This window comes from Leptinotarsa decemlineata, unplaced genomic scaffold (genome assembly GCF_025532065.1).
Source record: "Leptinotarsa decemlineata unplaced genomic scaffold, Ldec_3_MD MMD2_tig00026328_RagTag_RagTag, whole genome shotgun sequence".
NCBI classification, from domain to species: Eukaryota; Metazoa; Arthropoda; class Insecta; order Coleoptera; family Chrysomelidae; genus Leptinotarsa; species Leptinotarsa decemlineata.
In genome coordinates, this window is record NW_027412688.1 from 20,352,556 (window position 1) to 20,369,369 (window position 16,814).

Genomic DNA, 16,814 nt, shown 5'->3' on the forward strand with positions numbered 1-16,814 from the left:
AGCTCTATGGAAGTTGATCATTTGCGAGAGAATTATTGAAATATTGAACAGACTCAGAAAGAAAGTCGAGATGTTATCCAAAATTTTCTCCATAATCGTGAAAGGATCGAAAATTGAGTCGGTAGCCATTCCGAAAATCCAATAACAGTAACACGTTATGTCAAATAGTAATATCATGTAAATATAAATTCGAAACGAACTCCATTTACCAATAGGGGGGGAAAGTATCCCTCCAAAATAAGCGACCTTTCTCAAACCATCCATCAGCGACGTTTGTGGGAGAGGATATTTGTTATAACATGCCATAATAGTTGCGGCATGATGATTAGATAAAATGTAGTAGGAATATTTCTATTATCTCTTTCATCATTATTAAACAGAGACCGGCCGATAAAATGAAAATATGGAAAGGTAGATGGGTATAAAAATTATACTGTGTGTTTCTTTAGTGAGGAATGTATAAATTGAAGTATCATATGTTTCACAACACTTTTATTCTTCTCGGTTTTAATTTCTATTTAGCTTTTGGATTTGGAAATCAGAAAATTTGCATATATGAAATAAAATTAGAAAGTGTAAATCAGTCAATTAGATATAAGGTAGTAATAAATCATTGATGAATCGAAAAGTTATTCGCAAAACAGCCTTGATTTTTCCGATGGCAAAACCTCAGGTAATCACGTGAAGCAGTGTTGGACAGAGAATCGAAACACCTGTCAAACAAGGTATTATAGAATACCATTTCCATTTGAGAAGAAAGTTGGTATCGCATATGATATTTCATCCCATTCAAAAATTGAGAGGGGAGATTTTTAACGTCAGAATTGTGTTTGGAATATTGAAGTACCTACGTGAAAACGATAAAGTCTTTTCAATATTATTTGAAAGAGTATATGCCAAAATATGTATTAATGGCCGATTTCTCCGTAACAATTATTCTTTGCATTTCTCGTTTAAAGTTATATAGAACACAAGCGTCACAAAATGATTTCTCCTCATTTTCAAATTATTTCGCGTCTGAACTTTTTCATCTCAGAAACAACTTCGTATTGATTCGATTTTTCTGTACGTCGGTATATTTTATTCTTAAGCAATTTATACTTTGTGTTCTGTCAAAATTAATAGTACGTATATTTCCATTGGCTAAATTGAAATGAGTAAAACTACACAGTTTTTATCTATAGGGTTCGAATTAATTTATGCTTCAGTGTAGTGTATATCTACCCCTTCAAAAGTGGATTTATGAGTTTATTCCCAAGATATTTCTATTGCATTATTATTTTTACAATTATTAAGTTCTGTTGATTATCGTAAAATTTTTCTTATCACTTTGGTTGTTATTAATTTTTCCACAATGTCCTACTAATGATTTCGTTATTTATATATAGATATTTTGAAATTTAAACCAGGAGAATCGCTAGTGTTGCCAACCTATCGCTAAGGAAGCAGTACATATGACTATAAGGTCTGATATCAGAGCAATGATATCTCCTGATGGACATCAGGTTCATTTTCAACGGTAGCATGAATAAAAATTGAACGTAGTATGATACATAGACAGGCATTTTAACTGTTTGTTCAGGCTTAGTGAACGTCACCGTATCAGGAATCAGGAATGTTTGTTTATTTTTCACTATAACTTTTGCATTGAGAAAAAGCTTTATTCGTGTCGCTCATCTTTTTCTCCATCGATTTTTCACTTATTCCACAGTTTGGAAACAATGCATGCAAAAATTAGGTTGAACTGACCGATAATTGATGAAAATCCATATAACATATTCCAAAAACATACTTCAATGTGGGATTTCCAGGCCCGAGGATGCTATCGTCTAGTAGCGAAACACGTGTCATGGTTTCGTAAACTTCCAAGTGGAATTCTCACATTGAAGTGTTTTTTTAATACGTAATAATGCATATTCCGAAGGCTATTAACTTCTTACAAACAATGCCAGAAACGAGTTGTGAGGAGTTTTTTGTAATTTCCAATTTCTCCAAATGTACCTACATATCATATAAATATAATCGAAATATTTTCATTGGACATGTTCCAACAGCTAACTGGTAGGTACTACATTGAGGTAGTTTGATTGAATTGATGAAATCAATTTGATGTTCTCATTTTTATGCCTTCAATAATAAAAATTCATAAGTTCCTGGTGTTCAGATGTTTGCATAGCTTCAAAAAACTATCCTACGTGAACCAGTTGAATTTTAACTCCAGATATACCTATTGATAATATTTGGAGTTTCATCCCAACACCACCAACACCGTTATTTTAACATCTCGACACGTGTTTAGATCACCAAGTGATAATCTTCAAGAGGAATCGAAACACGTGTCGAGATGTTAAAATGACGGTTTGGTGTTGGGATAAAACTCCAGTAATATTCATTACTACAGTGCATGAAACAGTGCATGAAAAGTAAATAATGAAAGTGAACTTCTTTTTTTTGTTGTCAGTTCTGTGTTTGAGATATTGCGATACAACCAACTGCAAACAAACTAATTTCAGTAATCAATTTCGTGTGCAGTGAAATATAATTTCCAGAGGGTTGTTTCCTTTACAAAAACTGTAATTACTGAACTGTTTCATTTTTATCGCATGATAAACTTGATTGATATTATTTACTTGAAAAAATGCTTAATTTCAACATGCACTTTAGAAAACGCCTTCCTTCAGATAATGCAGTCATTTAACAACCATGATTATGAAAATTCACTAATGATGATTTGTCTGAAAACTTCTATGTTATAAATTTATACAGAGAGGGCATCATTGTTGATTTATACTATGTTTTCCCATTATAGAGGGCGATAACATTCTAATATTCAAGTAAGTTACTATTAGGTCCATAATGGGAAAAAAAATCATAATAAAAACTTTCTTCCCCAACAATTAATTAATCCTAAAAATATAAGCCTTTCAAACTAAATAATTTTTGTGAAACGAAAAGATCTACTTCTAGACATTAAAATACATCTTCTGCTGTACAACATATTTTTTTGATTTGCCTGGAGCGCTCCTGCGGAATTTGCACCGGAATGTTCTAAAGGGAAAAATGGTGCGACACTACGTACTCTTTTAAGTTAAAATTATTTTTTTGAACTCCTCATTCTTTCCAAGCAAAACTAGTCGTCTTTTTAATTATATTTGTTCAATATACATCTATCTAGAATATAAGTATTTCAAATGAACAAATATTTCCCAACTTTCACGAAAGAAGTGCGAAAAAGAATGTTCAAAAAGAGTTAGCTAGTTTGAAATCAGGAGACGAAATGGGTGAACGAAAAATTGAAGACAGTTTGAATATATCACATTTTCCTATTTGAAAAATTCTTCATGAGTCACCATTATATTCTCTTTACGAGTTCAGGATCTACCTACTCACGGCTCCGATGAATTTTCATTACGAATTAAAATTTTGCCAGCTGTTTCTCTGTTTCTCCAAAAACTATTCATTTTTGGACTGAAGACTACCTACTTTGGAAACTCATCACATGGAGAAGTTTTCTGTAAGGTGATTTCTCAAGTTTACTCCACTTTTTACGCCCCATTCTGCTACCCCTCCCCTCCATGAAGGGTGAGCACTGTTCCTCCTTATAACTAATCTGTTCATGAGTAGATTTGAATTGAAAGCGAACGAGGAGTTGAATTACTTTCCACGGACTTCGGTCCGATATATATTTGTTATTTTTGACCCATAAAAATCTAAGATAAAGGACTTTGCTTCGATTATTCCCGAATAATAAGTTCACATATGAAATTGAAGACAATGAAGAGTTACCATTTTTGGATAGCTTGGTGATGTTATAAGGGATGTAGTAGATTAGGAAACGTGGATTCAGGGAGAATCTTTGACTTTTCAAGTTTATTGTTCTTCCTTTTGAATCAAGATACACATTTGGATTAGATCACATTTTGAAAATGTTGAACATAAAAGTAGCTTTCAAAGCACAAGATGTTGGAAAAAGAAAAGTCAGGATTTATAAAATAAGCTGTAGGATTTAAAAAAAGTATATCGGTCGCTAAGCGATATACTAAAACTCGTTTTGAAGAATGCACAGCACATAACCAATTTTAGAAATCATTGGAAGTCTAGTGTTGATAATGGCCATAAAATTAATTAATACTTTTTAAAGTTGTTGAGATTGATAATGACACTTGAATTTGATATTTCAACAAAATGATGCACCTCTCCTCTAAACCTTTGTTGTTTGTCAGTATTTAAATGAAACATTTTTTTAAGGACAAAACATAAGCACTATTTTTTTATTTTCACGATAAAGGGTTTTACACTGTATGAGTGATACTGCTCGATTTCTGCTCCAACCTTACACACTTCTTTATTCCTACGTCGGAATAAAAGACTATCCAAAATTTCGCCAACCGCCTGTTTTCTAATATTTAGAGTTTTTAAAAATTCAATCCAGGAAAACTATCTCCCAATAAAAAATACCGCTCTTGACCGACCGTCGAGAGAACCCTTGCAGGTCCCAAGTTCGCGAACCCTGCTAAAGTCCAGGAAGACTTACTTCCAGAGAATATTCCGCATGACTCTGACACCGCTGCCTCAGGCAAAGACTCCCCGAACACTGCTCCAAAATCTGCCCGTACCACTGGTTCAACGAAAAACCCATATTTCATTTAACTTGCAATCTATAGATTTCAAGGTTTCGACCAATATGTTTGTCTGCCGGTTTGATTGAATTCCGATAAATAAGTATTTTCCATGACAGTGCGTCTGGCCTAAGAACACCCAGATGGGTTTATATAAACATCTTTGCGGCTGGTCGAGATGCTACATTGTATGAGGCATAGCATCGTCGTTTAATTTCTGAATTAAAAGTAATCTATCTATTTCCCAAGCTAGAATATATAATAGCATACACAGCTTTTGCTAGGTATTACATTATGTACAATTTTGTCTTTTGCTCCACTGGTATATTGTGGTATCTTTCATTTGGACCTGATTCTCTTTCTTTCTTCTCTATTGAAAAAAATAAATAAATCGAATTCATATATTGGAATCAATTTCTGTCAACCCGAGAAATATTTAAAAAAAAAACCCACTCAACAACCCGCACTGGAGAGAATTGTGGGAAGTAGATTGATGGAAAAAACTACCCCGAATTTCAAATATCTAACCACATTTCTCATGCAACTCGATATATCCTATGTCATCACATACGTCAGATTTGGAACTCCTTACTCTGCACATTTTTTCACCGGAGCAGAATCCCTCACAGATTTTTCGGATAAAAATTCTGCTACTGTTTCTGACAATCGTCTAAAAATGTAGCAACACTGTGGAAATCTTTGCTTTTGGCATATGGAGAGTAAATATATCTCTACCCTCCATACTGTAGCAACAATAATCCCTCGAATATCTAAATCATTTGCAACACCGTCCTGAAAAGGATGTTATTTACAGACATACCTATGGAAGGAAAATATGATAGCTTTGGTAAATGAAATAATTTCCCGTTCTTTGAAAGGGTTTTAGTCAGAGGACCAGATAATAAAGTGTAGTAAAAATCAAAAAAAAAATTAACAAAGGGTCCCCTAGGCGATCAATTGCAAAGCTTCGACATCGACCCTCTATGAGATGTATTCTCTGTCTTTCACTGCAAGGTAACAAGTTAGAAATTAGAGCCCAAACACAACGCATTTATGATTCTATGGGATCCATAAAGAACTCAATTTTAGAATATCAAGGATAAACGAGGCACCGCAAGGCGGTCAATTGCAAACCCAAACTTTGACATCGATCGCTTTTGTCCTCTGTCTTTCACTGCAGCTTTCACAGCCTTGTTTATCTTTCATATTCGAGGACTGAGTTCTCTGTCGATCCCATAGATATCGTCTTCGTAAACTTAATGTTACGTTGATGAGTCCAAACATGCTCTGCTATTCCCGATTTGCTGGTTTCTTCTTGCTGTGTGTTTCTCTTGTAGGTAGATACTCGGCAATGCGGACTTTTAATGAGTGCGGCACATCCTACATCGGCTGCGCTCCCCGACGATGCTTCTGTCAAGTATTGACAGAAGGAAACTGGCCAAATACGCTCGAATGGGAAGTAACGGTCAGTGAAGATAGATAGAAAGAGAGAGAAAAGTCGAATGTTGTTGAGGTTTCTGTCTGTGGCATTTGTGGTTAAGTTTTGAGTCTTTCGAAAACAGGTGTTATAGTTTATCTTTGAGTAGCGAGTTTTTTTCGATTTCGTTATGCTAGAACTTCAGGACTATCAAGACTTTTCAATTAAAAATTGGTATGAGACTTTCAAACATGTTTCCTTGAAAACTATAATAGTTGATTTACCTGATCAATTACTAAAGAAGATTCAGTGTAATGAAATTAGTGACCATTCTGAGGACGAAACAGAGAATTCCGAAGGTGAAGCTGATATTGAGAAAGATTTATCTGGCTTCTTAGAACAATTCAATAATGCCCTGAATACTCTCAATAAAGCAGTTTTTGTAAAAAATAACTGGCATGCACCACTGGACGCTAGGATGTTCAGTTTTGGAAACATTTTGAAGGCTTTAGATCTGGATGATGTTATGCTATACTTCACCAACTCTATTGTGATACAAAAAGACTTTGCCAATGCCAAAAATGCCCCTTTCTGCATAGCATTGAGACAGTGGATTAGTATACATCCTGCTTCCGAATTCCGATGTATTGTAGTGAACAATATACTAAGGGGCATAACACCAAGAGATTGGCCTGCTTACTATGCGCACTTCAAGGACGATGGACCTCAGATAATAGAAGGTTTATCAAACTTTTATAATGTTAATATCAAATTGAAGTTTTTTCGTAAAAGTTTCATTTTTGACGTGGTTTTTCAATATCCAGATGCCCCAATAATTGTTGATTTTGGACCACTGAATTCAAAAACAAATTTGTATGCATTTACTTGGAAAGAAATACAGCCATTGATAAGTAAAGAAGTTCCAGAGGATGTGGCACCAGTTTTCCGATATTTAGAATCTGACATTGGAATCATAGAAAAAGATAAATAAAATGTGAAAGAAATAACATGTTTTTCATAAAAGACTACATATTTCATATAGCGAACAATGTCCCAGAACCAAATTCAACTCATATCTTATTGTCATATTGTTACAAATTTTGAGTGGTAGTGGTTTCTCAGGGGTAGCCTTTCAGGGAAACACCAGAGTACTTAAATACTGGGTGTCTTGCCTAGGAATTTTACACGAGGGACCTTCCACAATCAGGTCTTTACCAACAACTGTCTTACATATTTCAACATCATCAAATCAAAGAATCAGCTACCGCAATACCCTCTCGCTTTGCACTCTTCATGTTGGTCATAGTGATGTTATATTGTGGCATCGCTGCTAGACTAAGTCCTTCACTGCCTTAGATCATTATCATTATCAAAAATGTCTGCATCACCACTGGGTAATAAGTTTTGTTTACTTTTTTTTTAATCATGGGGTGTTTGATTCTGAAGAATAATGAAATCTTTGGTTCATGTCTGCAAATTGATGGTAGGTTTGCATGGAACTCTGATTTATTTCAAATCTACAAAGTAGAAACGGAAGGGATGGGATTCCTTTTTTTTGCGGCTGAGCAGGTTGCATTTGGAGTCTTGCAACATTTCTAATGTCTAAATATCACAGCTCTCGTCTCTAATTCATAATACATGCAACTAATATATTCTTGGAAAGTCTAGTAGTCTTTTAAGTTAAAAATTACTGAATACAGCACCAATAACATTAATGTGTAACAATTCAACTCAGTATGTTCGGTGTGTGACATTAACGTGACTTTTCTTGAGTTCATGTATTCCTCAAAGAATTTATAGATGAATTGAATGTGTTTTATATTTATTGATGTCTTATATTGTATTCAATTTACCTTTATACATTTCCTGCCCTTTGGAAATGAAATTGGTAGTATGTATGTATTTAAATCCAAGACAGTCAGATTTTAGCCTCTGAAATGATGAGATAAATATCTATATAACTTCTTAGCTTTTTTTTGATAGGTGAAATTCTTAAATACATGTTACTGATAATTAGAACTTTTTTTTTGTGAAAAATACTTTAAAGTTACACAGTACCCAATTGGGGTAAACTAAAAGTTTGCCTTCTCTACAACTGTATAAAGTTCTCCATTACAATTTTCATATTTTTTCAGATTGTGGAAGGTGTGAATAACCAATATGTCAAAAAAAGTATTTTCTTTTCATATGTGTGTTATGATATAACTGAAAAAGAATTTTCTGCTATGAATACAGCGTGTATCAATGATGTGTGGGTGTTTTAATTGAAAAAAGTCATTCCTAGTTTTGAATACTGATGTATGAAAAAAGTGCCACTCGAAAAAGTTATTGATAGGAATTGAAAATACACTATTGTGAGGATATTTGGTTGAACAATTTTTTCATTCCATTTGATTGAGTAGGAGAAAAAAAATCATCAGAGCTATGAATAAAACTCAGCCTTCAGAATCTTGTAAGCCATTATTTCGAAATTCTAAAATACTAACGCTACCCTGCCTCTACATATTGAACCTGATATTTTTCAAGGACAATGAAAAAACATTTCTGAAGAATGACCAGATACATGCACATGATACAAGGAATAAGGAAAATATTCATCTGCCCTTTTCCAGGCTTTAGATTGATCAAAATTCCCCAAAATATGTTGGTGTAAAATGTTTCAATAAGATGAAAAATTTAATAGATATGAGCGGTAGCAAGTCAGCAGTTATGACTAGAATATCAACATATCTCGGTGATAAAGCTTTCTATAGCGTAGAAGAGTTTCTGGATTCCTGAATATATTTTAAAATTATAGATGTACAAACCTCAAGTGAATTTGTTGTCTAATTGTCATAATTGTACATTCATATTATATTCTTTTTTATATATTTATAACACTGAGTAGTGTCCCATTGTTGCAATCGTACCATATTCCCACTTTATATTCCATTTTGTCCATCCCTATTTTTTTATATATAACCCTAAATATTGTATTGGCTATATTTTAATCATGCTATTTTATATACATAGATCTTTTTTGACTAGTCCGATAAGTTACATATTCTGTAGTTTTCACCACAAAGCTACTTCTCCATCTTTATAATAATAATTTTGGGAACTTCGAATGAAATTAATTAACTCTAATAAACTCTGCACAAAGATATGTAAATCATGCAGAGAAGTTGGTTTCAGATACAATAACTGGAAGAAACAGCACATTCAAAATAACTACTTTCAAATATATCAAACACATTGAATTATGTGAAAATCACTTTTTCCTATTATGTTCATAACATTATTCACAGGAATGATACACAACTTGATATATGAAAGAGTATTGAGGTAAAAATTATACTTACATGGAAAAATATCATTCCCTCCCTAGGTGTACCTCTACACTTGTCTTCAATTCATCACCATCTTTTTGAATACCTAACTTTAAAGGCAAAACATTCATTTTTGATTTTATGATTGGGATTGATGTAACTGTGTGAATGTTTGTAGGTACTATCATTGTTGTGACAAAAACAAAATTGCTTCTTATGTTAATATAAAGTTGTAATCTAACGTAAGAAATGAATGTTTCTTCTCTCACTTTATCCAAAAAGGTGCTGGGATGATTTGTAAGTGACATTTTAATTCAATCTTCTTCAATATACTATTTTGTGTTTCGTTCCTGTGAATATCTGTTTTGATTCCATAACTAATGTTCGGAGTAAAAACTGAATAAAAAAAATTGTTTTTTCTGTAATTCACTGTTCATAAATTTGAAAGTAATCGAATCAAATGGACTTTTTTCTTCCAGTTTTTATCTGAAATCAACTTCGGTATGATCTTTGTGTTTATTGGAGAGTCTATTGGAGTTAATTCCTTTCTTTGGAAATTCCCACATTTTTATTATAGCCAAGGAGAAGTAGAAAGTCGAAAAACTTTTTTCTCACAAACCAATCTCTTCTAAAAAAATATTTTCTTTTCGATTTAAAAGATATATTGAGTGTTGGATGAACCCAATTTGATAAATCCTGAACCACCTGTTATGAATGAAAACCTTATATTTTTGAGAATAACTCTTCTGATGGAAATCAATTGAGTAAAAATGTATAGGGTGTTCCTTTTAAAAAACAAATTTGATAAAGCCACACGTTTATTGAAGTCACTGTATTTGATGGTTATTTTTGAAAGTAAGTATCCATTACTCTACAACATTTATATGTGCTTCTTCAAATATTCAAATTTTTCAACTGCTGGAATTATTATTAATGAAACGATGTAAACTGTAATCATGCCCGATATAATTACCCTGATGCTAACAAATGTTTAGAATTGTAATTGTTAATAATCACCAAGTTATGGAGCAAATGCATCGGAAATAAATTCCAAAACAGCCCAGGCCTTCTTTGTTACCAATCATAGGAAGAAGTTGTTTCTATTATCCAACTGATTTGAACCCTTGAAAAACAGTACAGTATAGTAAGAAAATTCAATAAGTTTATTATTATCGGATTTTAAATGTGACAACGCATTTTTTTCACATGTGAATAACATTTCAACATAAAAAATTTAGCATTTCAATTAAACTACACTTACACAACTAAAAGTAGGGTAATGTCAAACTTAGCGAGGAATTGAAGGCAATTAAGAATTTTTGAGAACATATTTGTTGATAAAACTAGTGGTTTTAGATACATCTATGGATAATTTAAATAATTCACTTTCACAATGTTGAATTTATCAGCGATTAAACATACTGATTTATGCATATTTTTTATCTTTACTTATATTAAGGAGCTCTTAAGTTGTTACTTTTTATGTCTACTCTTTTATAAACTTGACTTTTACTCTTTTATATATACATATCTTTTATATCCTCCATTTTAACATAGTTTGTACCAATGCACTATTTACATTTTTATTTTAATTTCAGTTGGTATGTATTGCATTTTTTTAAAGTATGTACTACACAAGCTTTGTCTACAAGAGTATGTCTTATGATAATAAAGCATATTATTATTATTTTTTTATAGATAATACCTATCTAGTATTGAATGGGTCAATTGAGGCTGGGCCTATGGCGGGACGCGCTTACTGCGCAACCTCTGCTGCAGGCAACAAGTGATGCAATTGAACCCAGGTTTGTGTTTAATAAACCCTACAAAATACAAATTAAGTAGAACACAGAGTCAGATGCTACAAATGCAATACGGATTTATACAGACGGCTCAAAAACCATAGAAGGCTCAGGATCTGGAGTGTACTCCAGATCACTAAGCCTAAGGATTAAGTGGGAAATGGGAAGAAATACCAGCGTGGTCCAAACAGAACTGGCTGGTATCTCAATCGCCACAAAAGAAATAACCAAGAAAAGAATTTCTGGCAAAAACATAACAATCTGCACTGATAGCAGACAAGCACTATTAGCCTTGAACAGACAGCGTGTTACTTCAGGGCTAGCACTAGAGTGCCACCAAGATTTAGCCAAAGCCTCGGTAGATAATAACATTATCCTGAGGTGGGTTAAAGGGCACGACAGGAGTAAAGGTAATCGCATTGCCGACTCTTTAGCCAAGGAAGCGGCTGGACTAAGAATTTTAGGACCCAGTGACACCCACGGCCTGATGACTTCGACAATTGCGGAACTAGTCAAATGTTACATCCATGCTCAATCCTTAAAGAGATGGGATGAAATCAAAGGATGTAATCTTGCCAGGATCACCTTGGGCGACCCTGGGAAGCTGGCGCCGAAGAAATATCTGGCGATGACCAGGAAAAATCTACGCCTTACAGTAGGATTTCTGACTGGCCACTGTCAGCTAAGGAAACACCTACATAATATGGGGTTAGTGGACACACCTCTATGCAGGATGTGTGAACAGGAAGATGATACTGTCAGGCATGTCCTGTGCGACTGTCCGGAGTTATCGTCAATAAGAGAGTGTGTGTTCGGCGAGTCTTGGCCTTCACCTGCCGATATAAAGGAGATGTCTCCCAGCGACCTGTCCACCTTCCTTGAAAGGACAGGATGGACGATGACCTAGGAAGACAACTCCTCGGGAGGATGTATAATGGGTCACATGTGGCCTAAGTGCGTGGGCTTACACTCACCCTCCCTACTCTACAGATACAGATACCTATCTAGTAATATGATAGTAATATTCTTTGCGTAGGACTCAATTCTCTAATTACTGTTATTTTTTTAGATATATAACCTTCCACAATCTGAGAAAAATAAATATAGTTTGAAAAAACTAAAAAACACGCTTTCAAAGAACATTGAACTAAAGTGTTGAAAATACTTTTTTTAAAATAAGTTTGAAACAATAACGAACGAAAAATACTAGTATTATTGTGAAAAAAGCGACGGGCGCTTGATATAGAAAAAATATGGCACAAAACACCCACGCTTTTTTTACAATAATACTAGTATTTTTCTTCGTTATTGTTTTAAGCTTATTTAAAAAAATATTTTGAACTTTATAGTTCAGTGTTCTTCAAAAGCGTGATTTATAGTCTTTGTAAACTATATTTATTTTATCTAAACTTTGGGATCAATCAGCCCATATTGTTTAGAAAAATGACCATCGATATTTTCCGATTCCGGAGCCTGAAAATCAGCTACCAGGCCCAAGGAAGGCAGCAGGCGCGCAAAGGAGGGTTACAAATAAGGTAGCAGGCGCGCGTTAATAAAAAAAAATACTTTTTTCAAATGAAGAAATACATGTAAAATGAGTTCGAATTATATTAATGTGGTTACGTACAGCGCCATCTGCCCGCGAATAGATCAAGCAATAATGCCGATAATTCTGTCGAATACAGATCCCAAGCTTGAGAGTTACAAACAAACATACATACAGGTGAAGCTAATGAAAGCGTGTTAATTAAAAACAAACAAAGCTAAATCGGTTTGCCCTTTATAACTTTACAGAAAATTCCCTATTGATTTAACTTTGCTTATTTTCCAGACTGTGAAAGGTTATATATAAAAACCAGTAATAAGAAATGAAGGCAAGCTCTAAAATGACAACTTTTTCCTAATTTAAGTGACTCCCACGGTTTCCAATTTTTTCATTCTGACCCTTCTTATACAGTGGTTACAGATCACAAACATGCATAATAAAACTAAAAAAAAAGATATGAGACAAATTCATCTTATGAATAATCAATTGAAAAATTTAGTTGGATAAACTGCTCATAATAATAGTATAATATGGAATAAAAACGGAATAGAGAAAAGTGTTTGTTCATATAAAAGTATTTGTTTCAAAAGTTTTTTTTTTCATGTAATTCAATGTTTATATGAAAGTAGCTGTTTTGAGAAGGCTTTTTCTTCCAGTTTGTGTCCGAAAATTACTTCTTTGCATGATCTACACATCTATGTATATAGTTAATTTTTGAAAATGATTGCTTCTTCCCTTTCTTTGGAATATTTCCATATTTTTTTGTATCAAGATGGAGGAGTAGAAAATCAAAATCTTCCCTAAAAAATGATCTCTCCTAAAAATAAACCATTTCAATATAATGAAATTTCATATAAAGAAATATTTGACATTATCAAAAACCTTAAGAACACTGAATCAGTAGGCGAAGATGGAATCCCTGTTAAATTACTGAAACATATAGCACATGAGATTCGTGAGCCTTTATCACATATAATGAATCTATGTTTTTCAACGGGTATTTTTCCAGATAATTTAAAAATATCATATGTGAGAGCTATATATAAAAAAGGCGAAAAAAGTGAGCTCAACAACTACAGACCTATTGCACTTCTTCCCAATATCAGTAAAGTTTTTGAAAAATGTATATACATGAAGTTAATAACCTTTCTGGAAGGTAATAATCTTCTGTCTGATACCCAAAATGGTTTCAGGAAAAAGAAATCAACCATTAGAGCAACCTATCAGGCTTTATGTAACATAATAAATTCCATCAACAAAAATAAAATTACAACAGCTGTTAATTTGGACCTGCCTTTGATAGTGTTGAGTATGAAATATTGGGTGTCAAGTTGTCAAATTATGGTATACGAGGTTTGCCTCTCAAATTAATAAAATCATATCTGGAAAATAGAAGGCAGTGCGTGATTCAAAGGGATCAAATAAACGGCAAATAAATAACATAAATCAAAGAGACAATAATCAGAGGGGTACCCCAAGGGTCAATCTTGGGTCCTTTACTCTATATATTATATACTAATAACGTATCAGACGCTGTGAATGAATTTATGGTGCAATATGCTGATGATTGCTCTGTGATTTTTAGTTCAGATGATGCTTCTTCTGAAAAAACCAATATCTTTTCATCCCTGAACCTGCTAGAAGACTACTTTTCAGCCCATAATCTGAAATTGAATACCAATAAAACGCATGCCATAACGTTTACACGAAATGGTACTAGTAGTGTTTGTAATCTCAGTAATGGATCAACAACATTGGAATCTTCTCCTCAATTGTCTTTTCTGGGCTTAACAATTGACTCAAAATTGAACTGGAAGAGTCATATAAATAATATTGCAACAACTTTATCAAGATACTGTTTTGTTTTGAAAGTCATATCACAAAATATTTCTCAAAATGCAGCACTACTGGCATACTATGGATACGTTGAAAGTCGCATTAGATATGGTATCATCCTTTGGGGAATGTCTGTGGACACTCATCGAATATTCATTCTACAAAAACAATGTTTGAGAAAAATTTTCAATCTACCTAGAACAGAGAGTTGCAGGGAAATATTTATTGAAAAGAGAAGTCTTACTCTTACAAGTATGTATGTGTATGAATGTGTTATTTTTGTTGAAGAAAACATGTCATTATTTGAAATTTTTGATAGGAATCACTCTCACAATTCCCTCAATAAAAACAGTCTTCTCAACTTAATGACACGTTTTTCTTTTGTACAGAAAAATGTTCCTTTTTCTGTGATTAATATTTATAACAAAATACCTGATTCCATCAAAAACTTGCCTGTTAGAAAAATGAACTAAAAATTATGCTTTTATCAAAGGCTTATTATTCGGTAGAAGAATATTTCGCTGATAGACTTTGAATTGTCTGCCTGTTTATATTCTTTGTCTGACTGTTTTGTATACTTTTACAATGTTATTATTATACTATATGTTTGTCTGAAATGTCTTGTAATGCAATGTGTTTATTTATATATATATATATATATATATATATATATATATATATATATATATATATATATATATATATATATATATATATATATATATATATTTTCATTTTATATTCTTTTATTTTTATGTTTATTTTTTTCTGTAATTTTTATCATACTCCTTTATACATTGACATGTTCTACACCCGTAAGGGTATTTGTACCAAAGAACTAATAAAGATAATCTATCTATCTATAACGATAATATAATAATAAAACTCTAATATGTAAATCAAATAAACTTACCGCTACAATGAACAGATACAAGAGATCAAAACAAAAATGAATTGCGAGAGATGAATATTTCGAGATTTTATTTCAAATATTCATTTTCTAGTACATATATATCTCTCTCAATAGTCTTCAGACATGGTTTGGATCTCTGCTGCACTTCACTGATACACATAACCTCACGAAAATAAAACAACAATCCTTCAAATAAAATTCCTTGAATGCCAAAAATTTATATGTCATCCAGAAAACTCAAAATCATAATCAAAACTCTTTTGTGTAATAAGGGACTTTCAATCAAAACGGAAACATTCTGAATTTCAATTAAATCGAAAGGAATATGCGGCATATTGATGATGTATCTAGCCACAAGTAGGTCAACTTTTTCTTTAAGGACAAATCACAAGCACTACAGGAAAATCCTTGAGGCGCTCTCAGAGCGGTGCCTATGCGAAAGTAGCGATTCACATTGAATTTGAAGCATTGTTGACAAATATGACGAGTCATTTTCGCACTCTGTTTATATATTCGAACATTGTACTTTCAAACAAATGTTCTTGCTGAAATTGAAATTTCTCGTTATTCAGGTTAATTTGACAATTTATTATTTTTTTCTTATATTCAGCTGAGAATAATTTAGGAAATGGTCTATACCAATACCACTCAACCTAAAAATTTTCTCAGATAAATGTCCCTTTTTTAAACTCAAACTTTGTTATTTTCGAGCAATGCCAATCGAGCAATCAGCAAGAGATCATGCTTTCATGGTATTGTTAAATAACAAAGGTTTCATCAAAAAATGGAAATTTACTGATGAAATTTTATGGTATTGTGGTTTTACTATTGATAAATACTACTGAGAAAACCAGGTTAAAGCCTGATCTAGGATAGATTATATTGAAAAATAATACAAAAACTTGAAATTAAATGATATATTTGTGCATATACATATAAAATGATAAAAATCTTGAATATGGAAAACATTATATAATTTTGAATTTGTAACTGTGTTGTAAAAATACATGTTTGGATTTTTTGCACAATACAATATGTAAAAAAAAATACAACAATGAACCATAGATTGAAAACCTTTCAATATCCATATTCTACTACAATTAATTACAAAAGGGTACAAATAAAATAGATTAAATTTGTATAAATTAAATACAAGTGATAAAATGTGAATTTTAAAGCTGCATATAGTTTTTACAATACTGTCTAATCTTTGGCTTATATGGCAAAAAGTCAACTTCCTTACATAATTATATGAAGCAATTTTTCAAAGATTTAAAGACACCTAACTAGTAAAATAGGTGTTTAGCTACACATTGAATAGGAACCATTGAAGAACTTCATTTTTATTTTTTCTATAACTTAAAAAATATTTT

At 32.6% G+C, this 16,814-nt stretch overlaps 1 protein-coding gene across 1 annotated transcript; it reads left to right on the forward strand.

Annotated features, from left to right (window-relative positions):
• The first annotated feature begins 6,129 nt into the window (after positions 1–6,129).
• Positions 6,130–7,043, forward strand: LOC111518165 (translation initiation factor eIF2 assembly protein). Its single transcript, XM_023174526.2, has one exon. It carries the CDS (start codon positions 6,227–6,229, stop codon positions 7,025–7,027), a length of 801 nt encoding a protein of 266 aa, XP_023030294.2. The 5' UTR covers positions 6,130–6,226; the 3' UTR covers positions 7,028–7,043.
• Positions 7,044–16,814: the final 9,771 nt, after the last annotated feature.